Below are 27,328 nucleotides of genomic sequence, written 5' to 3'. Positions count from 1 at the left end.
GCTCACGTTCGAGGGACGCACAGTGCCTTTCAACGTGTTCTACTGGGGTGAAGCTATTCCGGTCAGTCTCTACCGGAAGACAACCCCGGCCTGCACCCGATGCGGCGTCGTCGGATACAGGGTAGACGTTTGCCAGGCTGTTGGGGAAAAAATATTTCATGGGAGTGCTTTGAGAGGAACCACATATGATGCATGCGGGACTCAGAGGGATGTTTGTAATGATGCGTTCCTGCGCCGGCATTTTGTGAAGCAAAGAAAAAAACTGACGGTAGATTTGCGTAGCTAAGCCAAATGAGAATTAGGTGCGCTAGCACTTCGGTTTTCAATTCGGTTCCGATGTTCGGATCCTTTGTCCACAGATGAAAGTTGTTCGAATAGCGATAATGTGTTAATGTCCATATATTCGGAATTGGTCATTGTGTACTATGCATTCATAGGTCCCTGGGAGTCCTCATACCACTCCTAGCGCAGTAGTTAAGCAATGCGCAACTGCCTTGCGATGGCAAGTGCTGCCACCAGTGGGGCTTGCGAGACCTAGCTTCCTCTTCCCGAGCAAGCTTCCGCGATCAATCATTAATTGAACTGCCACCTGCCAAGGTGGGCAGTTTGCACGGTGGACAGTGTGTTTATACATTATGGGGTCACTCCGCGTCCAGCCGGCCGGGAAGGCGAGCTTCCGCGCCGGCTACACGCAGGCGTTTCTCGTAAGCGACTCGTGTCCCCAACCCGTGGCGCAGAGTCACAGCCACGGCGGGTTCGGACGAAATAGGCAACGATAGAGTACGCTAGGAAACAGTTTATTAACCTAGCGCAAGGCAAAGCACACTGCGGAAGAACGTTCTATCCGATAATATATGGTTCAATTGCTCACCAAGTCGTCGTCGACCGGCGTTGGGTAGTCGTCCAGGAGGCGCGGGCAGGAAGGGAGTCGGCGGGGCAGAGCGGCAGTAGCACCGCGGCAAGAGAGACGTTCCCGCCGCGCGCTGCTGCCTTTTAACCCCTACGAAATTGCCACCCCGTTGGACAATCGGTTGCATTCAAGGTATAGTGAACTAGAATACTTTAATTCAAGGCAAGACATTGACCCCTTCCCTACACAGCCAGTGCGTAGGCGTGACGTCACGTCCGAGCTGGTAGTGAGGAGAGTGGCCGGGAGGCCCCTCTCCCCATGCCCTGCGGCGCGCGCTCTCGTCGCGTGACTCGGCGCGGGGGCGATGAAGGATATTTGTATATCCGACATCATCCACCTTACAGGTTTCCCACAAGCCGGTGGGCAGGTGGGCAGCCTGCCACGAAGCAGGTTTCAGACAAACAAACATACAGACAAACACATAGCGGCTAAATGCGAGTGCTATCGCACTAAAAGGACGAGAGCCCGCCTGCCAGTATCCAAACCGGGAACCTTTTTTAGTTGCGAGATTTATTGCGCCACAGGCCTTTTTGTTATTTTTTTTCTCTTCCTGCGTTTTGAAGGTACACAATTTGAAAATTTCAGTAGAAGAGCTAGCTGAGTAAAGACAGCGCAGACACGTTGAAAGCGTTTCAGGGAAACAAGACCGTTGAGAGTGTGTCGTTTTCACTTCTTGCCCTCGGTTCTTTGCATAAGTAGCGCTCTGTGTGAAGTGTTCTGTTCACCTGCCCCTGTGGCTCACTGGCAGTGTGGTTCGCCTGCTGAGCCCAACGTCATAGGATAAAATTCCGTACGGCGGCAAAATTTAGGTTCAAGCAGCATTTAAAAATGCCAGTCGGCTGTTCGACGGCAGCACAAGTTATGAGCCCAAATACAAGTGGTCGCAACTAACCGGAGACGCACCACTACGGCGTCTCTCATAGGCTATGTGCATCCTAGGCACGTTAAACTCACACGCCACGCCGCGCGCCACGCCGCGCGCCACGCCGCGCCACGCCGCGCCGCACCGCGCATCCTACCGTTGATTTATTTATTTTTTATTTTACCCTCAGGGCTTACAAAAGCATTGTAGAGGGGAGGGGCAGAAAAACAAGGGACACTATGCAATTTGGTTAATAAAAGGAAACAGAAAAAAATAAAGGCAACAACAACGACGAAAAAAAGAACAAAAACGGCACGTATTCAAAGCACACGGGTAGGTTACAAATGCGCAATAGTTTGGTTGAACAGAATGCAGCAGAGTACAGCATCAACGTAAAAAAAAATAAAAAAATGAAGGAACAGTCATACAGAACATGATAAGCGCCAGTGCAAGTTTTAAAAATAAAATAAAAAAGGGCTTCAAAATATGTTAGTAAGGCAAGTACGAAATCGGTGGTTGTCGTTGATAGCGACCAGGTCAGCAGGTAGATGGTTCCAGTCACGGGATGTTTTTGGTAGAAATGAATGTGCATATGTCATGGTGGTGTGGCGAGGTATGGCGACTTTGTAGCAGTGATCTACACGGGCAGAAACATGAGCAGCATCTGTGATCAGGCGCGTCCTGAGTTGATGGTTATGATGATAAATTTTATGGAAGAGGCAAATACGAGAAATCTTACGACGTACAGTGAGAGGGGGCAAATTTAGACTTAGTTTCATGTCAGTGACGCTTGCTGTGCAGTGGTAATTATTGAGAATAAAACGAGCAGAGTGATTTTGTACGCTCTCCAAGGTTTTATTAAGTGATACATGGCCAGGGTCCCATATGGATGAAGTGTACTCGAGATTGGGTCGTACATAGGTAGTATATAGCTGTTTTTTAAGTGAAGACGGAGCTAGTGAAAAGTTACGTTTCAAATACCCAAGCATGCGATTGGATTTCGCTGTTATCTAGTTAACATGAAACTTCCAGGAAAGGTTATTCGCAATGTGTACTCCAAGGTACTTATAAGTTGAAACGGAGTCGAGTGGAGAATCATTAATACAGTAGCTTGGACAGGATGATTGACTGCGGGAAATTCGCATTGTTTTGTATTTTGCAGCATTCAGTTTCATCTGCCAAAGGGAGCACCAAGAAGCGATATTATTTAAGTCAGTCTGGAGTAAAGTCACATCAGAAGCATTAGTTATTTTACGGTAAATTACACAGCCATCAGCAAAAAGACAAATAGAGCTAGAAACACAGTTGGGTAAGTCATTAATATAAATAAGAAAAAGCAATGGAGCCAAGAAAGATCCCTGAGGCACTCCTGATTGAACGGGTACCTCAAGGGAGTCAGTCTCGTTAGCTGTGACATACTGGGTGCGGTTTGAAAGAAATGCGATTATCCAGTTAAGTATTACAGGATCGATGTTAAGGTGACAGGATCGATGTTAAAGATTTGGTACGTACCCAACGCGACCACGTCGGAGAGCGTACCGGTGTCGGCCAGGGCGTCCCGGAAATTGTCGACTCAAAAAGGTCTCACTCGCATGTCGCCGTGAAGAAAAACCGTGTTCAGAACAACACGATCGGTGGGCAGTGTCGTCAAAACAATTTGGTAGTCCTTATCTTCGTTGTCTTCCAGCCTGTTTCTGCGGCTAGTAAGGGCCGCTGTCGCCGCCCCTCTGGAGCCTATTCTACCTGCGTCCGCACACGGGACGTCCGGAAGTACAATCATTTTGCGCCACAGGCCCATCATGACGACGCCGCTGTCTCAATGGTCAACTCAATACGCAATGAAGCACTGGGGCTGAGATATGCCTTCACCACAGCTGTATACATAGGAAAGTTTTCTTAAATGTTCTTTGAGATTTTTGAAGTTATTCCATGGGGCACACGTTTAGATGAATCGGCGAAGATGCACCAACAGACTTCCACGAAGGGGGCCCTCGGCAGTGTCTCTCTATGCGTCAGAGGCGGCGTGTGCCGCAGAAAGCAAAAAGGATTGCAAAAGGAGAGAGTGAGCCTGCCAGGATTCGAACCTGGAATCTTCTGATCCGTAGTCAGACGCGTTATCCATTGCGCCACAGGCCCGTCTTGCAGAGGCCGCAGTCTCGATGGTCAGCTCAATGGTCAACGAAGCACGGGAGTGAGAAATAGCCTCACCACAGCTATATATATAGTGATGCCTGAGATGTTTCTTGAGATCTTTGAAGTTATTCCATGGGGCACACGTTTAGATGGATCGGCGAAGATGCACCAACAGACTTCCACGAAGGGGGCCCTCGGCAGTGTCTCTCTATGCGTCAGAAGCGGCTTGTGCCGTAGAAAGCAAAAAGGAAGGCAAAAGGAGAGAGCGAGCCTGCCAGGATTCGAACCTGGAATCTTCTGATCCGTAGTCAGACGCGTTATCCATTGCGCCACAGGCCCGTCTTGCAGAGGCCGCAGAGGCCGCAGTCTCGATGGTCAGCTCAATGGTCAACGAAGCACGGGGGTGAGAAATAGCCTCAGCACAGCTATATATATAGTGATGCCTGAGATGTTTCTTGAGATCTTTGAAGTTATTCCATGGGGCACACGTTTAGATGGATCGGCGAAGATGCACCAACAGACTTCCACGAAGGGGGCCCTCGGCAGTGTCTCTTTATGCGTCAGAGGCGGCGTGTGCCGCAGAAAGCAAAAAGGATTGCAAAAGGAGAGAGTGAGCCTGCCAGGATTCGAACCTGGAATCTTCTGATCCGTAGTCAGACGCGTTATCCATTGCGCCACAGGCCCATCTTGCAGAGGCCGCAGTCTCGATGGTCAGCTCAATGGTCAACGAAGCACGGGGGTGAGAAATAGCCTCACCACAGCTATATATATAGAGATGCCTGAGATGTTGCTTGAGATCTTTGAAGTTATTCCATGGGGCACACGTTTAGATGGATCGTCGAAGATTCACCAACAGACTTCCACGAAGGGGGCCCTCGGCAGTGTCTCTCTATGCGTCAGAGGCGGCGTGTGCCGCAGAAAGCAAAAAGGATTGCAAAAGGAGAGAGTGAGCCTGCCAGGATTCGAACCTGGAATCTTCTGATCCGTAGTCAGACGCGTTATCCATTGCGCCACAGGCCCGTCTTGCAGAGGCCGCAGTCTCGATGGTCAGCTCAATGGTCAACGAAGCACGGGGGTGAGAAATAGCCTCACCACAGCTATATATATATATATATATATATATATATATATATATATATATATATATATATATAGTGATGCCTGAGATGTTTCTTGAGATCTTTGAAGTTATTCCATGGGGCACACGTTTAGATGGATCGGCGAAGATGCACCAACAGACTTCCACGAAGGGGGCCCTCGGCAGTGTCTCTCTATGCGTCAGAGGCGGCGTGTGCCGCAGAAAGCAAAAAGGATTGCAAAAGGAGAGAGTGAGCCTGCCAGGATTCGAACCTGGAATCTTCTGATCCGTAGTCAGACGCGTTATCCGTTGCGCCACAGGCCCTTTTTTTTATTTCCGGATACTTACACAGTACAAAATCATACACGGAAAAATTAAGCGAACTCACAGCCAAAAGTTCACGTGGAAATTATAGTAATAAGGAAGCTGTCATCCTTAGGTGGGATGACGTTGTCGTTTTAAAATTCCCTCAAACGGATCAAGGGCTCTAATCTTGGCAGCCATTCTGGAACTGTACACTTCAATTTGTGCATTTCAACAAAGGCATGCATACTTTCACGAAAGTAGAGCCTTGCAGGGCGAGTATCGGGGTTTAAATGATACCCAGCCATCCGGGACCGCCAGAGGCTGTGCAGACCGATTAACATGACGGTATAAAAAGGTATGCCGTCTTCGTTATCTGTTGATAGGAACCTGATGCTATGTGTATCTAACGGTAAGTCTTTTTTAAGGGTTCTTTGCAGCACGTCCCAAAAATAAACCCCCTCCCAACAGTGTAGAAAAACATGATCTATTGTCTCAGGCTGTTTGCATATTAAACAAAGCGACCCCCATGGCAGAAAAAAACCCCTGTCTTCAAGAAATGTTTTTACCGACAACGTTCTAGTATGCAGCTTAAAGAAAAACGTTTTTACTCCTGGGGAAACTGGCATCCTTTTGACCCGCTTCAATACATCTTGACCCGGATAGCCGTTGTACAAGGCTCTGTACACAGGAACGGAGAAAAAGTCATCGCACACATCCTTATACAATTTTTTCCTATTGACTGAACACAAATATTGAATCGAAAAACGAGTTGTCAAAATTCTGACGCTGTTTACGACTTTTCTTAAAAAACCAAAAAGGCGCCCTGACATACTTTCTGTGGCAACAACAAAATTTGGCAACGCCCGCACGAGCCTTACTTGGCAAAAAGTGCGCAGAAATGGATCATTTACGTCGCGAAAGAAAATGAATCTGTTTACGAGCTGTCGGGCGAATAAGTGTGCTAGCCCAAGACCCCCGTCTTTGACACGCCGAAACAAGTTATCCCGTCTACACTGTTCCCAATTCGACGCCCAAACAAAAGCGGCAAATACCCGATGCAGCCTCTGAATGTTTAACCTGGAACAGTGAAGCGTTTGCATTACATACCACAACTTGGCAACAAAAAAACAGATTACACACCGTTGCGCATGTAAAGATAGACAGCGGCACACCGCTCCATTTGTCAGCCTTCTCACGGATTTCTTGGGCTTGATCGCGCCAAAATGGCTCACTGTCTTCATAGCATTCTAGAGGCACACCCAAGTACTTAACCGGTGTTGTGGCCCAAGTCACGTTGGCAAACGTGTAAGGCGTCGATGGCCACTCTCCGTGCCAAAACCCTAGACACTTTCCCCAATTCACCGGACTTCCAGTGGTCGTGCTGAAATCTTTCACGGCTTCGACTGCCACGCTAACGCTCTCTCTGTTCGTACAGAAGACGGCTACGTCATCAGCATACGCCAAAAGTTTAACCTCCGTCATGTGGACTTGGAAGCCCTGTACAGATTCATTCTCAAGGATTGACAAGCACAAAGTTTCAATATAAATGCAGAACAGAAGCGGGCTGAGGGGGCAACCCTGACGCACCGAACATCGCACGTTCACGGGTGCACCAAGTTCCTTGTTGACAATTAATCTTGTAGTGCAGTTTCGGTACGCCAAGGCTACGCCCTCGCTGATGACAGAACCCACATTAATGTAATCTAGAACTGCAAACAAGGCATCATGTGAAACACAATCAAACGCTTTTTCAAGGTCGAGTTGCTGAACCGCAACGCTACCGCATGTTGCATCACAACACTCCAGTACGCATCTCGCCTTATGCATGTTCGTAGCAATGGTCCTTCCCTTGATCCCGCAAGTCTGGTGAGGCCCAACAATCTCCTTAATAACGGTCTGTAATCTGGCTGCTAGTACTTTCATTAGTATCTTGTAATCAACATTTGTTAGGGCTATTGGCCTGTATGACGTCACCAATCTCAATTTCTCAGTTTGATCTGTTTTAGGGATTAGTACAGTATGTGACGACGCAAAAGAAGGCGGCAACAAGTTAAGATCGTAGCCTTCGTTAAATACTGCAGCTAACAATGGGGACAACACTTTTTTAAATGCTTTATAAAAAGCCGCGCTCAAGCCATCAGGCCCTGGCGACTTCCCTGGATTTAGATTATCAATGGCACGCTCAACTGCATGTTCGGAAATCGGCAGCTCCAACCTTTCTGTTGTGTCAGCATCTAGTCGTGGCAAGGAAGAAAGAAACACGCGCTTAAACCTGTCCATGTTCATGTCGCGAAATGCAAACAGTTGCTGATAGTATTCGTAAAACGCACGTGCAATGCCGTCTTTATCTGTCACGAGGTTGCCGTTCCACTCTATCTCTTCTATGTCGTGTCGACGACCATGCGCTTTCTCGAGACCGAGAGCCCGTTTAGTGGGCGTCTCGCCTGCTGCGCATCTTTCGGCCCTGGCGCGAACGAGCGCTCCTCGATACCGATCTTCATCTAATAACTCAATTTTCTTTTTCAGTTTTCTGATATCGTCATTATAGACCCCTGGCTCTTTGTACTCGTGCGCTATTAACTGATTTAGTGTCGCCCTTAAACAAGCTTCTTCTCGCTTTTCGTCATGTCGAATACAACTGCCTCTTTCTATAGCTTTCATCTTAATTTCTTGTTTGCACCATTCCCACTGCTCTCCAATGGTGGTGCAAGGCCGTTGTTCTATCTCTTTAAGCTTCCCTGCAATTATTTCAACTAAAGCTTCATCTTCTAAGAGTTTGGAGTTTAGCTTCCACAGTCCCCACACAATTTTTTTCCTTCGGTTTCTGGTGCCGATTGTACATTTCACAAGACAGTGACCCGAAAAAGACACTGGCATAACGACATAATTTTGGCATTTCGGAATCGCATCCAACGATAAATAAATACGGTCGAGCCGGGCATGACTAGAACCTTGGAAATGCGTGTATTTCACGCTGCGCGCTCCCTCCAAACACTCCGCTACATCATCTAGAGCAAATTCGCCAACTAGCTGCGACAAAACATCCGTGCTTGCGTCTCTAAAGGCGCGGCTACTTGTCTTATCTCGAGCACTTAAGACACAATTGAAATCGCCCATAACGACGAGTTGTCGCCCACTATTTAGATATCGCTGGATGCTCACGAAAAAATTTAACATTTCATCAGCCGCATTCTGTGCATAAACACAAAGAACGCGCCATTCGCTGTTATGAAAAACGAAGTCACAAACAATAAAGCGACCTTGCATACATGAAATCACTTCTTGCACTGTCAGTCCTGGCAACTTCCTAATGAACAGAAGGCACCCGGCCGATGTGCCAACCGCGTGACTAACAGCCACATCGTACCTTGACGTGAAACGCTGCACCATGCTCCCCGTGTCCTCTTCCCCTTCTATATTGGTTTCCTGAACCGCCAACACGTCCACGTCCTGGTCCGTTAAAATACGGTATACTTTACTTTGCTTTCTTTTCGATGCAAACCCACGGACGTTAAGCGTTGCTACGCTCAGTGACTGATGCATCGCCATTTTCGTACTTTAGAAGGACGCTGGGAGCATGGTGCTTACCTTTCGCGCCTAGCACGTCGCTAGACGCTTCCAGAAGTCCCGCCGCCATCGTAATTATCGGGCTGGACGTGCTGCGAAAGCGGCTTTTCGGCTGCCCTCCGGCCTGTCGCGACGTTAGGTTGCGGTCTGAAGGAAGGTCGTCGTACCTGCACAGTTTTCTCTGGTGGTTCCTCGGCGTTGCCAGGGAGCTGCTTATCCGCTCCGTCACCGGCGTCGGCGTGCGGGCGCTTCGGCGCACTGCCAGCGCTCGTTGACCGGCCGCCGTTCTCCGCTTGGTGTTCTCATCCGCCGATGCCGCCGGAGCACTTGTCCCTTGAAGGGGCGCTTCCTCGCTCACAGGCACCTCCGAAACAACGGATGGCAGTACCTGTTTCTTGTCCACGCCCTCACCCGCCTCTTTTTCAGTGGTCGTCGGAGTTGTCACGCTGGGGGCCACCGCAGAGCTTTCCACACCATCGGTCCCCTTGGCTGCTTCCTCAGCCTCGACAACGTCCATAACGTCTTCCGGTGTCTCCTCTCTAAGCGCTGGCACCGTTGCGGCAGCGTATGTGCGGATACACCCATCTTCCGAATGTCCGAAGCGTCGGCAGCGTGAGCAGCGAGGTATCTTGCAGTCACGTCGGACATGTCCGCTTCCCTGACAACGCAAACACTGCATGGGCCGCCCAGGCACGACCACAAGGGCAAGCTCGCCGGCGACTCTTATCTGGTGGGGGAGGTCGTCCGCCTTCATTCCAGGCTTCAGCTTGAGCAGAACTATCCTTGTGGTGGAGCCCTTTTCTTTCACTCCTTGCACTCGCCAACGCTCACGGGTTACCTCCGTCACGTTCCCGAAGGCCGCAAACGCAGTCCGGATATCTTCATCGGCGACGCCGTGCAGCATACAGTGTAGCCGCAGTTTCAGCACGTGGTCCTCGGGGTCGAATATAAGACACCGGCGTCCCTTAACTGGTAGGTCCTTGAAAGCCGCCAATCGCTTCGTTGCTTCAGCGCTGTTGAGAGTCACCGCCCAAACATGGTTGATTTGGTACGCCCCCAACGCCACAATGTCGGGGAGCGCACCCGCTTGGGCGAGGGCGTCACGAAAGTCTTCGACCTTGTAAGGCCGCGCTCGCACGTCGCCGTGCAAAAACACCGTGTTGAGAACAACACGTCCTGTTGGCAGAGTAGGCAAAATAATCTCGTCATGCTTATCTGCTTCAATGTCGGACCTGTTTCCGCGGCCAGCAAGGGCCGCTATCGCCGCTCCACCGGAGCTCATGATTCTGCAACCGTTCACTGGCGTGGCCGGAAGTAGAATGCGCCACAGGCCCGTCTTGCAGAGGCCGCAGTCTCGATGGTCAGCTCAATGGTGAACGAAGCACGGGGGTGAGAAATAGCCTCACCACAGCTATATGCATAGTGATGCCTGAGATGTTTCTTGAGATCTTTGAAGTTATTCCATGGGGCACATGTCTCTATGCGTCAGAGGCGGCTTGTGCCGTAGAAAGCAAAAAGGAATGCAAAAGGAGAGAGCGAGCCTGCCAGGATTCGAACCTGGAATCTTCTGATCCGTAGTCAGACGCGTTATCCGTTGCGCCACAGGCCCGTTTTTTTTTTCTTCAACATGGTATTTATTACAGTTTTATGTACATGAACTATATACAAGCCATTATGAAAACAGTGATAAACAATACATATTCAAAAGACCATCCACTAGAAAAGGGGCAATGCAGAGCACATCACTAATAGTGAGTGCCACTCCGGTTCGTACTCATTCTGGGCATACACGTCTCTTATTTGAACAACCATTCGACTGAAGTGATCCTTTGTAGACACAACAGGTTCACAGTGTCTGTCCATCATGCGGGTTTTCCAGAGGCTGTGCAGTCCAATCAGAAAGAACATGTCCAGGGGTTCATCAACAAATGGCAGCGCAGTGAGATAGCGAACAGAATGTGGAGTCAGATGAATTCTTTTTTTAAATGTGCGTTGCAGGATATCCCAGAAGAGTACTGCATCTTTGCAACTGATGAAACAATGCTCAATTGTTTCGGGTTCATCACAAAGGCGGAAATTAACGGTAGACACAAAAATGCTCTTTTTATCTAACCATGTTCTAACTGGCAACGTACCGGTGTGTAACTTAAAGAAAAAGGTCTTTGTACACGGCGAGACTGGCATCTTACGTACTCTTTTGAGTACGTCATGCCCCGGTAAACCAAAATACAGAGAGGGGTACATGGGCGGAGGGAAGAGCATACTGATTAAATCCTTATACAACTTTTTCCTCGACACTAAAAAAAGGAACTCAGGAGAAAAACGAACAAGTAGGAAACGGACAGCCAAATACACCTCTTGCATTATGCCCCACAAACACGGACGGTCACAAACATTGGAAGACACAATGAGGTTGGGTAAAACATGAACTAAATTTGTTTGCAGGAATGAACGTATACTATTGGGTGTGTAGTGTCACGGAAAAACATGAAACGTGACACTATCTGTCGGACATACAGGTGAACTAGACCAAGGCCGCCAGCGCTTACAGGCCGAAAAAGGTTATCACGCCTCATGGATTCAAAAGACGAATCCCACACAAAAGTAGCGAAAACGCTGTGAAAACGCTGGATTGGAAGTCTTACGCAATGAATAATTTGCAGCACATAATATATTTTAGTGGCGAGAAACAGATTACAGGCGGTCGCCCTGCCAAAAATTGAGAGGCCATGGGGGACAAACGTTTGAGCATAGCGCTGAAGAGTTGACACGCGGTCTTTCCAATAATGTGCGCTATGCTTATAGGCACTCAAAGGGACGCCAGGGTACTTTGGTGGCTTGCATGTCCATGTTATACCAGCATATTCAGCAGGTGTCGAACCCCAGCTACCAAACCAAAGACCGCAACTCTTAGAGCGATTAATCAAACTTCCTGACACCAAACCAAAGTCCTCCATTAAACGAATAACCTCATCGATGCTTGGCTTATCAGTACAAAAAAACGCAAGGTCATCTGCATAAGCCAATACCTTCAGTTCGTGGCCCATTATTCGGAAACCATTGACAGCTCTACTGTTTATAACACTTATGCAAAGTGGTTCCAAGTATAATGCGAACAGGAGCGGAGACAGTGGGCACCCTTGTTTCACCGAAGACTGAATTGGGACTGGTTGCGAGAGACAGCCATTAACAATCAAGCGCGTGGTACAGGATTTGCAACAAAGGCGTATGCCAGTAGAAAGTATTGAACCGAGATTGACGTGATTTAAAAGTGCAAAAAGAAATGAATGGCACACTCGATCAAATGCCTTTGCCAGGTCAATTTGCAGCATTGCTAATTGTTCTTGAGCGTCACTGCAATACTGCAACACCGTACGCGCTACATGTAGGTTAGATTGTATTGATCGTCCCCGCAAGCCACATGTTTGATGAGGCCCAATCAAAGTAGACATTGCAAGCTGCAGCCGATTTGACAGTACTTTAGCAAAATTCTTATAATAGAGTCCGCAGTCTCGATGGTCAGCTCAATGGTCAACGAAGCGCGGGGGTGAGAAATAGCCTCACCACAGCTATATACATATTGATACCTGAGATGTTTCTTGAGATCTTTGAAGTTATTCCATGGGGCACACGTTTAGATGGATCGGCGAAGATGCACCAACAGACTTCCACGAAGGGGGCCCTCGGCAGTGTCTCTCTATGCGTCAGAGGCGGCTTGTGCCGTAGAAAGCAAAAAGGAATGCAAAAGGAGAGAGCGAGCCTGCCAGGATTCGAAACTGGAATCTTCTGATCCGGAGTCAGACGCGTTATCCATTGCGCCACAGGCTTTTTTTTTCTTTATTGCCGATTTCGACATTCAAATCAAGACGTTACAAGAAATAAAACGTGGCGGCCACACTTTGGCCAACACGACTTTAAAATTTTTTGAGCGACATTAATCCATCAAGTACAGATATCCATTGCGGTGGATCAGGCAGTGCGTTGTACACATTTCTTAAGCACACAACGCTCTCAATGAAATGTTCTCGAACTGGGCGAACAACCAAGTCAGCGTGTTCGAACTGCATTCGTGTTTTCCACACCCCGTGGAGGCCCAGGACCATAATCAGGCCATAAGGTATTTCCTGTGAGGTATTTACAGGCAAGAAACGTATGCCGTACGGATCCAGGGGTAACTGTTTTTTTAAAGTTCTTTGGAGTACATCCCAATGAAAGATCGGGTCCCAGCAGTCTAGAAATACATGCTCTATTGTTTCGGGTTTCTTGCATAAAAAGCAGTCAGTGTTCCAGGGAATGAAGAGTCATTTATTTTGAAGCCAGGTCTTTACTGGGAGGGTGTTTGTATGTAACTTGAAAAAGAATGATTTGGCTGAGGGTAGTATAGGCATTTTCTTCACTCTTTTTAGGACACCCTGTCCTGGGCCACCGCGATGTGGAAAACGGTACAAAGGTACAGGGAGCATGACATCTACAAGGTCTCTGTAGAGTTTTTTCTTTGTAACGGTTGACAGGTACTGCTGGGAAAAACGTACATTCAACAGCCTATACGACAAGACAACTTCATGCAGGTATCCAGTCACACTTCCGCACATATTTTGAACAGACGAAATGACAAATCCAGGGAGAAGTCTATACAGCCTCACTTGTATAACTGTGCGCAGAAAGACATCATTCGGGTCCCGTAAAAAAACAAAGCTTGCCACGATTTGTCGCAGAAACAAGTGAGCCAGGCCAAGACCCCCTTTCTTGACAGGCAAAAACAAATTCGTTCGACTGGACCGCTCGCAAGTCGAGGCCCAAATAAAAATAGCAAAAACTTGGTGCATTTTTTTAATGCTCATCCTCGCCGCACACAACACATTCATGACGTACCAGATTTTAGATATTAGAAAAAGGTTGCAGACAGTGGCTCTAGAAAACATCGACAGTTGCTTGCCTTGCCACCCGTTCGCCTTTTCTTTAGCCCTCAAGGCTTGATATCTCCAGTATGGTTCAGGGTCGCGATAATTTCTGAGAGGCACACCAAGGTACTGCGTTGGCTCCATTGACCAGGTGAGCCGACAAAAGGCTTCTGGTGTGTCCACCCAATCGCCATGCCAGAAGCCATGACTTTTATCCCAGTTTATCTGGGCTCCAGTCGCATCACAAAACTTTTCGACGACATTAGTTGCCTCCCTAATGCTATCTTTGCTGGCGCAGAACACCGCGATGTCATCCGCGTACGCCAGAATTTTGACTTCGGCAGCCTGTAGTCTGTAACCTGTTATGCGCGCATTATGTTCAATCGCCAAACATAGTGGCTCAAGATAAGCGGCAAACAGCAGTGGTGACAGGGGGCATCAATGTCTCACCGACGAGAGCACGCACAAGCTATCAGTGAGCGAACCGTTAACAATAATACGCGTTGTACATTTTTTGTACGCCATTGTGAAGCCTTCCGTAATCACACTGCCCACATTCGTGTGTTCAAGTATGCAGAGCAATGCCTTGTGCGAGACGCGGTCGAAGGCTTTGGCCAGGTCAAGCTGCATCATCGCGACGTGATCCATTGCGCCACAGGCCCGTCTTGCAGAGGCCGCAGTCTCGATGGTCAGCTCAATGGTCAACGAAGCACGTGGGTGAGAAATAGCCTCACCACAGCTATATACATAGTGATGCCTGAGATATTTCTTGAGATCATTGAAGTTAATCCATGGGGCACACGTTTAGATGGATCGGCGAAGATGCACCAACAGACTTCCACGAAGGGGGCCCTCGGCAGTGTCTCTCTATGCGTCAGAGGCGGCGTGTGCCGCACAAAGCAAAAAGGAATGCAAAAAGAGAGGTCGAGCCTGCCAGGATTCGAACCTGGAATCTTCTGATCCGTAGTCAGACGCGTTATCCATTGTGCCACAGGCTTTTTTTTTCTTTATTGCATGAATGAATACATAAGTAAAATATCGTAGTTGTCATGCCCCTTGGCAGACAACCGTGTCTAATGGACTTTCATTAACACAAGTTGGTCCATCAGACTCAATACATCATCAGCGTAATCTTGTTGCTTCAAGACTTCTCTTAATTTATACACATGTTCCACAAAATAATCACATACCGATCGTGCATTCAAGTCACAATGTCGAACAGCCATTCTACTCCTCCAAATGCTGTGAAGGCCCAATAACATAATCTGGTCGTACTGTGCAACATCACTTTCAGTAGTCAAGTACCGATTTCCGCGCGGTGTCAATGGCAAGTCCTTTTTTAGGGTTCTTTGCAAAACATCCCAGTAGAACACCGCATCCCAGCAATCCAGGAACACATGTTCTACCGTCTCCGGTTTTCTACACAGGAGACAGTTCGAGCCCCAAGGAACAAAAAGGCCCTTTTCCTCTAGCCATGTTTTTACTGGTAGGGTTCCGGTGTGCAGTTTGAAAAAGAATGTTTTGACGCCAGGTGCAACAGTCATCTTTTTAACTCGCCTGAGAACGTCTTTCCCAGGGCCTTCACAGTATAAGGTTCTGTACAGTGGCTCTGGAAACAACTGTTCAATAAGATCCTTGTATAATCGCTTCGGCGTTACATTCGCTAAATACTCTAGAGAGAACCGCACTTGCAAAAACCTGAACGACCAGACAACCTCTCGCAGGAAACGAGACACTGTGTACCGCCGGGCACTGCAAGAAGAGACAATGAATTCTGGAAGTGCACTGGATAACATGATTTGTATGAATGTTCGCAGGAAGGCGTCATTTTGGTCACGCAGGAAACAAAACCTTAAAACAACCTGCCGCACATAGAGATGCATTAGAGACAGTCCCCCGACCTTCACTCTCCGGAAGAGATTATCTCTGCGAATTCGTTCCCAATTAGACGCCCAAATGAAAACCGCAAAAACCCGATGGAACCTTTGGATATTGGTTCGTGCACAATATAATACTTGGAGCAAATACATGATTCTTGCCACAAGAAAGGTGTTACATACAGTTGCACGCGCGAAAATAGAAAGATTACGGCCCATCCATCCTTTGGTCCGGTCCCGCATTTCTTCCGCTTTCTCATTGCAGTAATTGGTATTCTCCCCATATTTGTCCAGCGGGACTCCCAAATAAACCACGGGAGTTGTAGCCCATCGGACCCCGCAGAACGATTCTAGTTCCAAGTCCCATTGTCCATGCCAGACTCCGAGGCATTTATCTAGATTAACAGCACTACCAGTTTGCCTGCAAAACCTTTCGGTTACTTGTAACGCTTCTACAATACTTTTGCGGTCTTCACAAAAGAGGGCCACATCATCTGCATATGCCAGTATTCTCACCTCACAGGCTCCCAACCTAAAACCTCGGATGTGCTCGCTCGCAGTTATCATCCTACAAAAAGGCTCCAAATAAACTGCAAAAAGTAGTGGGGACAGTGGACATCCTTGTCGAACAGATGCCCTCACATCAATTCTTTCAGATAATATTTTGTTTACAATAAGGCGTGTCGAGCATCATGCATAAGCCATTTTTACCCCTTTGAGAACAACCGAGCCAATACCAATATATTCCAACAAACAATAGAGTATTTCATGAGACACCCGGTCAAATGCTTTTTCAAAGTCAATTTGAACCATAGCCACTTTCTTATTTAAAGCATCGCAGCACTCGAGCACGCTGCGTGCAACATGAATATTTTTAAATATGCTTCTTGTTTTTATTCCACACGTTTGGTGAGGTCCTACAATATCCTTTATGACGTATTGCAATCGCTTGGCTAACACTTTCATCAGAATTTTATAATCAACGTTTGTTAACGTGATCGGTCTATAGCTTGTTACTTTTACCAGCTTGGCTGGGTCATCTGTCTTCGGAATTAAGACCGTATGAGCATTGCTAAACGAAGGTGGCAGCCTACCGACCTCAAAGCACTCTTTGAAAAGCTTATAGAGCATAATGGCAAGGTCACATTTAAAGCTCTTATAAAAGGCCGCAGTCAAACCGTCAGGTCCCGGCGACTTTCCGGCATTCAATTCATCAATTGCTGTCTCTATTTCCTTAATACTTATTTCGTTCTCTAGTTCTTCAGTAATCTCATTTCCTAATATTGGCATAAGTGGCAAAAAGTTTTCCCGAAACCCTTCTTCACTTGGTGTTTTGCGTGCAAACAGCTCACGGTACTGTTCCACGAATGCACTCGAAATTCCACTTTGTTCACTGAGGGCTTGTCCTTTGTATTCGATAACTGATATCTCGTTCGACCGCGCGTATCGCTTTTCATCTGAGAGCGCGCGTTTTGTTGGCATTTCACCAGTAAGCCACTTTTACGTGCGTGCTCTTATCGCTGCCCCTCTGTACTTCTGAGCATCTAAAGCTTCTAGCCTAACTTTGACGCCTTTTATATCATGCATGAACATGCCTGGCGTTTTTTCCTCTTCAAGCCCTAAATTCGTCAAAAGCCTACGCAGTTGCTTTTCTTCTTTTTTTCCCTCATATTTTCATATGGTTGAACGCTCAATGGCATGGATTTTCACCTCCTGCTTAAAGCGTTCCCAAGATTCAATACATCCTGTTTCACTATTATTAAACATATCCATGATTTCTCTAACTTTCCTTAAAAATATGTCGTCTTCTATAAGCCTTGAGTTTAGTTTCCACATATCCCAGTTCATTTTTTCTTTACGCTGTTTCCTTCCTCCCAAAGTTACCGTAACTAGGCAGTGGTCACTAAATGACACTTGCTTCACTTCATACTGCTCACAGGAAGGTGAAAACTCCGGCGACACGTATATTCTGTCCAGTCGTGCGTGGCTACGACCTTGAAAATGCGTAAAATGCACGTGATTCTGACTCTTCGCCAGGCATATTACATCCTCCAAGCTGCACTCGTTGAGGACAGTCCTCAAGAAGTCAACACTCGGGTCTTTTACATCCTTTACATTTGAACGATCTTTCGGGTCCAAAACACAATTGAAGTCTCCCATTAATATGAGCACTCGGCTGCAATCAAGGAACGAGGCTAACTGTTCAAAAAAAAAACCCGCCGTTCCTTTTGTATCGTGGGAGCATACAGGACAACAACCCTCACCGCGAATGTTTCATATGTGAAATCACACAAAATAAACCGCCCCCTTGCACAAGTTATTATTTGTTCCTCTACTATGCCTATGTTTTTCCTCAGGAAAAGACAGCATCCCGCCGACAAACCAGCCGCATGGCTTACACAAACATTGAAATGTGACCGAAAACCAAGCACCATGTTATCTGTTTGCTGCTCATCCTCAACTTTTGTTTCTTGAATAGCCGCGATATCTAGATCTAACTCCCCGAACAGTCGGTTCAACTGCACTTGCTTACGCTTCGAGGCAAGCCCTCGTACGTTCAGAGTGCCAACTTTTAGCGGTTTCTTCAAATAAGCCATAGTGTGCACACAGCAAACAAACAACAGTGACTAAAGCTCACTGCTTCGGCCTCTCGTCGCGAGTTAGCGACGAGGACCGCGACAAGGTTAACTTGCCTTTCTTGGCTCCCTCCCCTCTCCAATGCCTTTCTAGCCGACGTAGTTCTCGTTCCGAAGCCGGTGCCTTTTCGTAGTCACGAGGTCGCTTAATGGAAGCGACTGTCGCATCCATCGGCGCCTCGGAGTCGTGGTCGCCTGAAGTGCTCTCCCTCGTTGGCTTTTCTGGCGGCGCAGCAGCATCCGCCTTCTTGCCAGTCGTTTCTGCAGCGGGGTCACCTTGTGACTTCTCGTCGCCAGCGGGCAGCTCCGGCTGCTGGGAAGCAGGGCCGTCGCCGAGTCCTGAAGGGGGCGGGGCTCCGGCGTTCTCCAGTTCCTCCTGGTCCATGAGCAGCTCGCTGCCGTCGTCTTGCGGCGGAGCAGTACCCGTGGCCACACGCGGATACGTGCGAACGCATCCTTCCCGTTCGTGTCCGAAGGCGTGACACAAACTGCATCTTGGCGTGCGGCAGTCGCGTCGAATATGCCCCGTCCTTTTGCACCGTAGGCATATTGGTGGACGGCCAGGCACCACCACCAACACTTGCCCTCCGTAAAACTTGAGCATGTGGGGCAAGTCATCGATAGAGAGCCCATCCTTCAGAACCATACGCACTAGACGGGTTATCGATTCGACGTCTTCGAACCCGGGACTGTTCCACTGCTCGCGGTTGACGTCTGTCACCTCTCCAAATTCTTCGAAAGCCTTCTGCACAGAATCATTCGACACGTAGAAGGGCACCCAGTGCACCCTGAAGGCCAACTCACGTTTGTTGGGGTCTATGACCGCACAATAGCGTTTTTTCACTTCAAGTGCTCCTTCTGTCAGCAGTCGTTCCTTCGCTTCCGCAGTTTTCAGCTTCAACATCCACACATGCGACATTTGAAAGGCCCCAATGCCAGCCACGAAAGCTAGAACACCGGCAGTTTCCAAAGGCTCACGAAAATCCTGTATGCGATAAGGCCGCCCGGCAATATCGCAGTGAAGGAAAACCGCTGTCTTCATTGCGTCTCCCGAAGGCAGCGTAGGCAAAACTAAGCGATAGCCCACTGGTGGGCGTCGCTCACCGAAACCTCGGCCAGACATGACCGATAACGAAGCGCGCTCAGAGCTTCCCATCACACGACCGTCTCCCACGGAAGCCGGAAGTGGAATCCATTGTGCCACAGGCCCGTCTTGCAGAAGCCGCTGTCTCGATGGTCAGCCCAATAGCCAACGAAGCACGGGGTTGAGAAATAGCCTCACCACAGCTATATACCTTGTGATGCCTGAGATGTTTCTTGAGATCTTTGAAGTTATTCCATGGGGCACACGTTTAGATGGATCGGCGAAGATGCACCAACAGACTTCCACGAAGGGGGCCCTCGGCAGTGTCTCTCTATGCGTCAGAGGGGGCGTGTGACGCAGAAAGCAAAAAGGAATGCAAAAAGAGAGAGCGAGCCTGCCAGGATTCGAACCTGGAATCTTCTGATCCGTAGTCAGACGCGTTATCCATTGCGCCACAGGCCCCTTTTTTTTCTTTATTGCCTGACTTCGGCAAGAACCACAATACACAAATACACTTACAGAGCACAATGGGCAATAATTAACAACACTATCCGCCTGACGGGGTGTGGCTTCGTCACGTTAAAACTCTTTAAGCGTCACCAAAGGCTCGACCCTTTCGAGCCACTAGGGAGCTTCAGAAGCAAGTTTCTGACCTTCAATATACCTATGCATGCACTCCCGAAAATAGATGCGTGCTGGCCGTGCATCAGGATCGCGATGATATCCTGTCATTCTGGAGCGCCAAATACAATGGAGGCCCATTAGCATAATAAGGTCGAATGGTGTCCCATCCTCACTCTCTACAGGCAAGTACCGAATACCATGAGAGTCCAGCGGTAATTCCTTTTTTAAAGTCCTTTGTAAGATGTCCCAAAAGTATACCCCCTCCCAACAGTGCGAAAAAACGTGGTCTATTGTTTCTGGTTGTTTACAAATTAAACAATGGGATCCAAAAGGTAGAAATAAATGCTTCCCTTCCAAGAATTTCTTGACTGGTAGTGTTCCGGTATGTAATTTAAAGAAAAATGTTTTTGCACTTGGTGGCACCTGCATCGCCTTCACACGCTTAAGTACGTCCCGTCCCAGGCCTCCATTGTATAAGGCCTGTACATAGGTTGTGGAAGAACAACATCACACAAATCCTTGTACAACTTCTTCCTGTTAACAGAAGCTAAATATTCATACGAAAATCGAACAGACAGGAATCGAACACTCGCGACAACCTCTCTAAAGTAACCAAAAATACGTCCCGAGAAACTCGGTTGAGACAACAAAGTCCGGCAGTGCATTTCCGAGCCTTAATTGGCACACAGTGCGCAACCATTGCGCCACAGGCCCGTCTTGCAGAGGCTGCAGTCTCGATGGTCAGCCCAATGGTCAACGAAGCACGGGGGTGAGAAATAGTCTCACCACAGCTATATACATATTGATGCCTGAGATGTTTCTTGAGATCTTTGAAGTTATTCCATGGGGCACACGTTTAGATGGATCGGCGAAGATGCACCAACAGACTTCCACGAAGGGGGCCCTCGGCAGTGTCTCTCTATGCGTCAGAGGCGGCGTGTGCCGCAGAAAGCAAAAAGGAATGCAAAAAGTGAGAGCGAGCCTGCCACGATTCGAACCTGGAATCTTCTGATCCGTAGTCAGACGCGTTATCCATTGCGCCACAGGCCCGTCTTGCAGAGGCCGCAGTCTCGATGGTCAGCTCAATGGTCAACGTTAGTTATATTGAAAAATTTAACATATTGACCGATAGTCAACACGGCTTTCGGCGCGGACTATCTACAGATACTGCAATAGCGTCTCTCATAGATTACGTTAGACTAACAATTGATAAAGGAATGTTCTCAGGAGCAGTTTACATAGATTTTAGCAAAGCATTTGATTCCATTGATCACTCCATCTTGTTTCACAAATTGGAATCTTATGGTATCACTGGACCTCCCCTAATGCTCTTGAAGAGCTTTCTCTGTGACCGAGAGCACATAGTCTCTATTAATGACCATACATCTAACATAGCTTTAATTAACAAGGGTGTTCCACAGGGCTCAATTCTTGGCCCTGTATTGTTCTTACTCTACATTAATGATTTACCATCCTGTTTAAAGAATTGCAATAGTATACTATACGCAGATGACTCTACCATGCTATCATCGCACCAGGACATTAATCAGCTGATTCTTAACCTACAGAATGATCTTAATTCTCTTGAGCGTTGGTGCCACATTAACCGCCTGTCCGTGAACGTCACTAAAACTTGTTTTCAGATTTTCCATCCCCCTCAGAAGTCATTGCCCATCACACCACTTCTATACCTCAATTCTACTGCTATTTCACCGCAAGATCGAGTTTCTTTTCTTGGTGTTATCATTGACCCTCACTTAAAATTCCATCATCATGTAGCTGAAACGTGCAAGAAAATTTCTTATGGGTTACGCGCACTAATTAAAGCCCGAAGCTATTTTCCAGTCCAAACTTTATTATCTCTTTACTACGCATTCATCCACAGCCACTTAAACTACGGTATCTCATCTTGGGGTAACGCCTATCATATTCATCTCTGGCCTTTAATAAAACTGCAAAAGCAAGCCATGCGCATCATAACCAATACCCCTCGAATGTCACCCTCCCGCATTTTGTTCATAGATTTAAACGTTCTACCTATCTCGGCCCTTTATTTTTACAACCTTGGTATCCTATTCTTTAAGATTCTTCATCATTATCTCCCGCTAAGCATATTTTCTCTCGGCACGATCATGAGCAACAGCGTCACACGTTTTGCGCTGCGTAATAACTTTTTACTACCTAAGGTCAGAACTAACTACGGAAAACAATGCCTTCATTTTTCATCCGTATCATTTTGGAATTTTTTGAACATAGACGTCAAACAAACTAATACGCTTTCTTTATTCAAGGTCAAACTAAAGCTTTTCCTTCTTAATTTGTGATTTTTTTGTTATGTTATTGATTCTATGCATCGCGGCATTTGTGTTTTATTTTACATTTTCGTGCATTACATTGTTTGTATTTAAATATTTCAGTAACTAATATTACATTATGTGCCCATATTTATTCTGTTTCGTCGCTAATTAATGTGTTGTGCATTTTATATTATGTTGCATATTGAAATTTATTCTCATGGGAGGTCCCGCCCGCGGTTTTGTACCATGGGACCTCTCGCTGTATACAATTGTAACATTTATTGTATTACTCAATAAACTTTCAACTTTCAACTTTTCAAGCACAGGGATGAGAAATAGCCTCACCACAGCTATATACATAGTGATGCCTGAGATGTTTCTTGAGATCTTTGAAGTTATTCCATGGGGCACACCTTTAGATGGATCGGCGAAGATGCACCAACAGACTTCCACGAAGGGTGCCCTCGGCAGTGTCTCTCTATGCGTCAGAGGCGGCGTGTGCCGCAGAAAGCAAAAAGGAATGCAAAAAGAGAGAGCGAGCCTACCAGAATCCGAACCTGGAATCTTCTGATCCGTAGTCAGACGCGTTATCCATTGCGCCAAAGCCCGTTTATTTCTTTATTGCATGAAAGAACTTCCGTAAAAAGGGGGAAAAACCCCGATCAAACTGGTTGGCGTCTCAAGTTACCGGGCTGCTTAATAGGAGCCCGCCATAGCCCTAACTCAACACTGCATCCCCATCAAAACATCAAAAAATTACGAGGAACTTTAGCGGCTAAAGTGGTGAAAGGCGAAAGCCTGAGTGCTGCATTCTGCTACGCGATTGTTCACTTCACATTTTGTTGGTGCATTAATTAACTGCCAATTAATGACGCTTACGCTTCTCCTTTAGGAGTGGAACGCGACAGCGTGTTGTAGCGCTGCCAGGGAGTCTACGGAACGCCACCACCCGTTCGGCGCGATGCGTTGCGCTTCGAACGCAACGCTTTTTAAGGAAAGGAAATGGGGCTGTAATTCTCTGTCGTCTCGGTGGACACCTGAGCCGCACGGTACAGGAAGAGAGGAAGTGTGAGTGAAAGAAGAGGGGCCGTAGTGAAGAAAATGAAAATTGTATTTGAGGAAAGGAAATTACGCATTAACTGTCTCACATATCTCAGTAGACACTAGTCGAAAATTGTATTTCAGGAAAGGAAGTTGCGCAGAACCGTCTCACATATTTCGGTGGACACCCGTCAAAATTCGCACGTGGTGACGTCACGACAATTTGGACCAATCTGAAACGCGGACAAATATGCCCCGCTCGTCGGTAAATTGGTTTTTGAGGAAAGGAAATGTATCTTGTCTCTCATATCTCGGTGGACACCTAAACCTCGCCGTAACGGAAAGGGAAGAAGATGGGAGTGAACGAAGACACCGTATTCACTAGACGCACCTTTGTTCATTCCAAACCATCGAGCTGGCATGGCTGAGTGGTAGCGTGCTCGACTCGCACTCAGGAGACCAGGGTTCGATTCCCAAGCTCGGCCAATTTCTTAGTCGGTTTTATTTATCTGGTCTGACTAGAAAGGTTAATTGGACTAATTGGTTAAGTAAGCAATTAACTAAATTCAGTCAAACTTACTTGGAGCATCACTATACGATTCATTTAATTGGTTGCATGGTTAGTAGCCAAAGTACAATTGGCCCCGTTTGAAATTCGCGCACTGTGACTTCACGACCGTTTCGACCAACTGAAAAGCGTGACATTTCTGTCGACAGCTCCTGCTTACAACGATGAGACATTAAAGGCTTCCGCCTTAAAATTCAGGGAGGCACACACATGCATCTAGGCACGGCGGCCAGCTTGGAGGTTCTTCGCGTGCAGCATATACACTCCTCACCAAAGCACACTGTTCACGAAACACAGATTAGGACGATCTTGGTGGCTCGGCATGTCTGTCCATCATACGACTTTTCCAAAGACTGAATAGTCCCATCAACACAAACAGATCATAAGGCACAACAGAGTTTTTGCCAACAGGCAGAAATCTAATAATGTATGGTGTAATTTCAATGTCCTTCATAAGAGTTCGTTGTAGTATGTCCCAAAAGAACATGGCATCACGGCACAGGATGAAGCAATGATCAATTGTCTCAGGCACGTTACACAGACGGCAATTCACATTCCAGGGTACAAACATCCCCTTGTCATTAAGAAATGTCTTGACAGGCAGCGTCGCTGTGTGTAGTTTGAAAAAGAACGTTTTAGCGGCTGCTTGAATGCACATCCGCCTAACACACTTTAGAACACTGATGTCCAAAGACCCCAGATAAGGCTGCCGATACAATGGTGTAGGGAACAAAGACTCAGTGAGAGCCTGGGTCATATGTTTTCTCGAGAGGCTATAGAGGTAATCTAAAGAGAAGCGTACAGTGAGGAAATTGAAAGTGTCAGCAACCTCCTTAAGGAATCCCCATAAAGTCCCCTCACGAGCCTGCACAGTCGGTGCGAATAAGTATGGCAAATGAAAACTAAGCCGCCTAATGAGCACAGCTACCAGAAACGGGTGGTTTGCCGATTTGCAAAAGAAAAAAACGGGAAACAAGTTGATGCACGAACAGGTGAACAAGGCCCACTCCACCACCCTCTAAGGGAAGGAACAAGTTGTCACGCCTCATGGACTCCCATTGAGAGCGCCACACGAATGTTGCAAATACCCTGTGTATTGCTTGCACCTTCCTCCTCGCACAATGCAGGACTTGAAGGACATACGCGAGCTTTGCAAACATAAATATGTTACAGACCTGTGCCCTCGAAAACACTGAGAGTTCCCTACCCATCCAAGCCTGTGTTTACCGCCGTAGAGTTACAATTTGTGAATCCCAGTAGGCTGTACTGTTGCGACCTTGGTGCAGCGGAACGCCTAGGTACTCAAGAGGGCAACAGTCCCAGCATATGCCACCGAACTGGCTTGGCCTAGCTAGTTCCCCAATGACCCAACCAAAAGCCTTTGGATTTCTCTAAATTAAGAGCCGCGCCTGATACATCGCAGAACTGTTTAGTCAAGTGTAAAGCCTCAAGTACACTCTTTTTGTCAGAACAAAAGAGGGCGACATCATCAGCGTAGGCTAAAACCTTAACTTCACATTGAGCCAGAGAGAAACCGCGGATAGGTGCGCTGTTAATTATGCTGAGACAGAGGGGTTCCAGATATACGGCAAACAACAATGGAGACAGTGGACATCCTTGACGAACAGATGCTTCTAGTGGTATTGGTTTCGTTAGCTCCTGATTAACAATTACCCTTGTATAGGAGTTCTTATAGCACAGCCTTATGCCTTTGAGCAAGACGTCACCAATATTTGCATAATCCAAGACCGCGAACAAGAAATCGTGCCGAACTTTATCGAACGCCTTCGCCAAGTCAATCTGAATCAGAGCTACTTGGCCTGTCTCGTCTGATACTGTCTCTAATACTGAACGTGCAATGTGGATATGTGTTTGAATACTGCGGCCTCTAATACCACCGACCTGATGCGAACCTATCAAGTCCATAATGACGAGCTGCAGACGACTGAAAAGAACCTTGGCAAAAATTTTGTAATCAATATTGCAGAGGGAAATTGGACGATATCCCTCATCAGTTTTCAACCGATTAGTATCTTTGCTTTTGGGAATTAATATTGTGTGCCCAGAATAGAAAGTGGGAGGCAGGACACCCACATAATAAGATGCTTGGAAAACTTCCAACAAAACAGGCACTAGGCAAGGCGAAAATGTTTTATAGAATTGGCTAGTAATACCATCTGGCCCAGGAGATTTCTGGCTCTGCAGGGCACAAATGGCTGATTGAATTTCATCCAAAGTGATAGGTCCCTTGACTATAGCACACTTCGCATCGTCAAGTCGAGGGAAGTTTCCGAGTAAGGAACTGTAATCGAAACCCTGACTTGGATCTTCGCAACTGCCAAACAACTTCCGATAATAGTCGAAGAAAGCAGCAAGAATACCAGGCACATCGCTGTATGTGCAATCACCATACTGAATTTCCAATATTTCCTTCGCAAGAGCATTCTCTCTTTCATCACTCAGGGCCCGACGAGAAGGTTGCTCGTCAAGAAACCTTCGGGACGTAGATCTTATCAAGGCCCCCTTATATTTTTCTGTCGCAAATCTCGAAGAGATTAATAACGTAAAAGCACAGCTTCAACAATATGCGCCACAGGCCCGTCTTGCAGAGGCCGCAGTCTCGATGGTCAGCTCAATGGTCAACGAAGCACGGGGATGAGAAATAGCCTCACCACAGCTATATACATAGTGATGCCTGAGATGTTTCTTGAGATCTTTGAAGTTATTCCATGGGGCACACATTTAGATGGATCGGCGAAGATGCACCAACAGACTTCCACGAAGGCGGCCCTCGGCAGTGTCTCTATGCGTCAGAGGCGGCGAATGCCGCAGAAAGCAAAAAGGAATGCAAAAACAAAGGAGCGAGCCTGCCAGGATTCGAACATGGAATCTTCTGGTCCGTAGTCAGACGCGTTATCCATTGCGCCACAGGCCAGCTTGTTTTTTTCTTTTTTCTTTATTGCCTGGCTTTGACATTACACAAGAATGACCACAACAAAATTGGGGGACGCAATGAACACTTGGTGTTGATATAGTCAGCCTGCCAAGGGCTCTCTTGGTCAGATTAAAATTCCTTTAGGGCCATCAAAGGCTCTACCCTTGACAGCCACTCGGGAGCTTCGCCAACAGCTTTGACCCTCTCAACAAACCGATGCACATTTTCACGAAAATAAATTCGTGCTAGCCTCGCGTCGGGATCACAGTAATACCCTGCCATTCGCGAGCGCCAAATACTGTGGAGGCCCATTAACATTCTTAAATCAAATGGTACTCCTTCCTAGTTTTCAATGGACAGATACCGTATTCCATGGGGGTGAAGTGGAAATTGTTTCTTTTTCGTCCTTTGAAGCAGGTCCCAAAAGTAAACCTCTTCCCAACAATGCAGAAAAACGTGATCTATCGTTTCTGGTTGCTTGCAGATAAGGCAGTGATGACCCCACGGAA

At 47.3% G+C, this 27,328-nt stretch overlaps 1 protein-coding gene and 10 non-coding genes across 11 annotated transcripts; all 11 read right to left on the bottom strand.

Annotated features, from left to right (window-relative positions):
• Positions 1 to 3,835: 3,835 nt before the first annotated feature.
• On the bottom strand, positions 3,836 to 3,908 carry TRNAR-ACG (transfer RNA arginine (anticodon ACG)). The gene has a single exon. It is a non-coding gene; the product is annotated as a tRNA-Arg (tRNA).
• A 263-nt stretch (positions 3,909 to 4,171) lies between these two features.
• Positions 4,172 to 4,244, bottom strand: TRNAR-ACG (transfer RNA arginine (anticodon ACG)). Its single transcript has one exon. It is a non-coding gene; the product is annotated as a tRNA-Arg (tRNA).
• A 272-nt stretch (positions 4,245 to 4,516) lies between these two features.
• On the bottom strand, positions 4,517 to 4,589 carry TRNAR-ACG (transfer RNA arginine (anticodon ACG)). The gene has a single exon. It is a non-coding gene; the product is annotated as a tRNA-Arg (tRNA).
• Positions 4,590 to 4,852: 263 nt separating this feature from the next.
• TRNAR-ACG (transfer RNA arginine (anticodon ACG)) lies at positions 4,853 to 4,925 on the bottom strand. Its single transcript has one exon. It is a non-coding gene; the product is annotated as a tRNA-Arg (tRNA).
• A 309-nt stretch (positions 4,926 to 5,234) lies between these two features.
• TRNAR-ACG (transfer RNA arginine (anticodon ACG)) lies at positions 5,235 to 5,307 on the bottom strand. Its single transcript has one exon. It is a non-coding gene; the product is annotated as a tRNA-Arg (tRNA).
• A 5,085-nt stretch (positions 5,308 to 10,392) lies between these two features.
• TRNAR-ACG (transfer RNA arginine (anticodon ACG)) lies at positions 10,393 to 10,465 on the bottom strand. Its single transcript has one exon. It is a non-coding gene; the product is annotated as a tRNA-Arg (tRNA).
• A 2,146-nt stretch (positions 10,466 to 12,611) lies between these two features.
• TRNAR-CCG (transfer RNA arginine (anticodon CCG)) lies at positions 12,612 to 12,684 on the bottom strand. The gene has a single exon. It is a non-coding gene; the product is annotated as a tRNA-Arg (tRNA).
• A 1,998-nt stretch (positions 12,685 to 14,682) lies between these two features.
• On the bottom strand, positions 14,683 to 14,755 carry TRNAR-ACG (transfer RNA arginine (anticodon ACG)). Its single transcript has one exon. It is a non-coding gene; the product is annotated as a tRNA-Arg (tRNA).
• Positions 14,756 to 18,058: 3,303 nt separating this feature from the next.
• Positions 18,059 to 19,463, bottom strand: LOC149354931 (uncharacterized). Its single transcript, XM_089577563.1, has one exon. The coding sequence runs from the start codon at positions 19,424 to 19,426 to the stop codon at positions 18,269 to 18,271; it is 1,158 nt and encodes a 385-aa protein (XP_089433689.1). The 5' UTR covers positions 19,427 to 19,463; the 3' UTR covers positions 18,059 to 18,268.
• A 280-nt stretch (positions 19,464 to 19,743) lies between these two features.
• On the bottom strand, positions 19,744 to 19,816 carry TRNAR-ACG (transfer RNA arginine (anticodon ACG)). The gene has a single exon. It is a non-coding gene; the product is annotated as a tRNA-Arg (tRNA).
• Positions 19,817 to 20,955: 1,139 nt separating this feature from the next.
• On the bottom strand, positions 20,956 to 21,028 carry TRNAR-ACG (transfer RNA arginine (anticodon ACG)). The gene has a single exon. It is a non-coding gene; the product is annotated as a tRNA-Arg (tRNA).
• Positions 21,029 to 27,328: the final 6,300 nt, after the last annotated feature.

The sequence above is a fragment of the Amblyomma mixtum genome, chromosome 3, assembly GCF_055824585.1.
Source record: "Amblyomma mixtum isolate Tamu chromosome 3, ASM5582458v1, whole genome shotgun sequence".
In the NCBI taxonomy this organism is placed as follows: domain Eukaryota; kingdom Metazoa; phylum Arthropoda; class Arachnida; order Ixodida; family Ixodidae; genus Amblyomma; species Amblyomma mixtum.
This window is presented reverse-complemented; position numbering and strand designations above follow the sequence as displayed.

Excerpts from the sequence above, each read along its gene's own strand:
- LOC149354931 (XM_089577563.1), bottom strand. The coding sequence starts at position 19,426 with ATGGGAAGCTCTGAGCGCGCTTCGTTATCGGTCATGTCTGGCCGAGGT.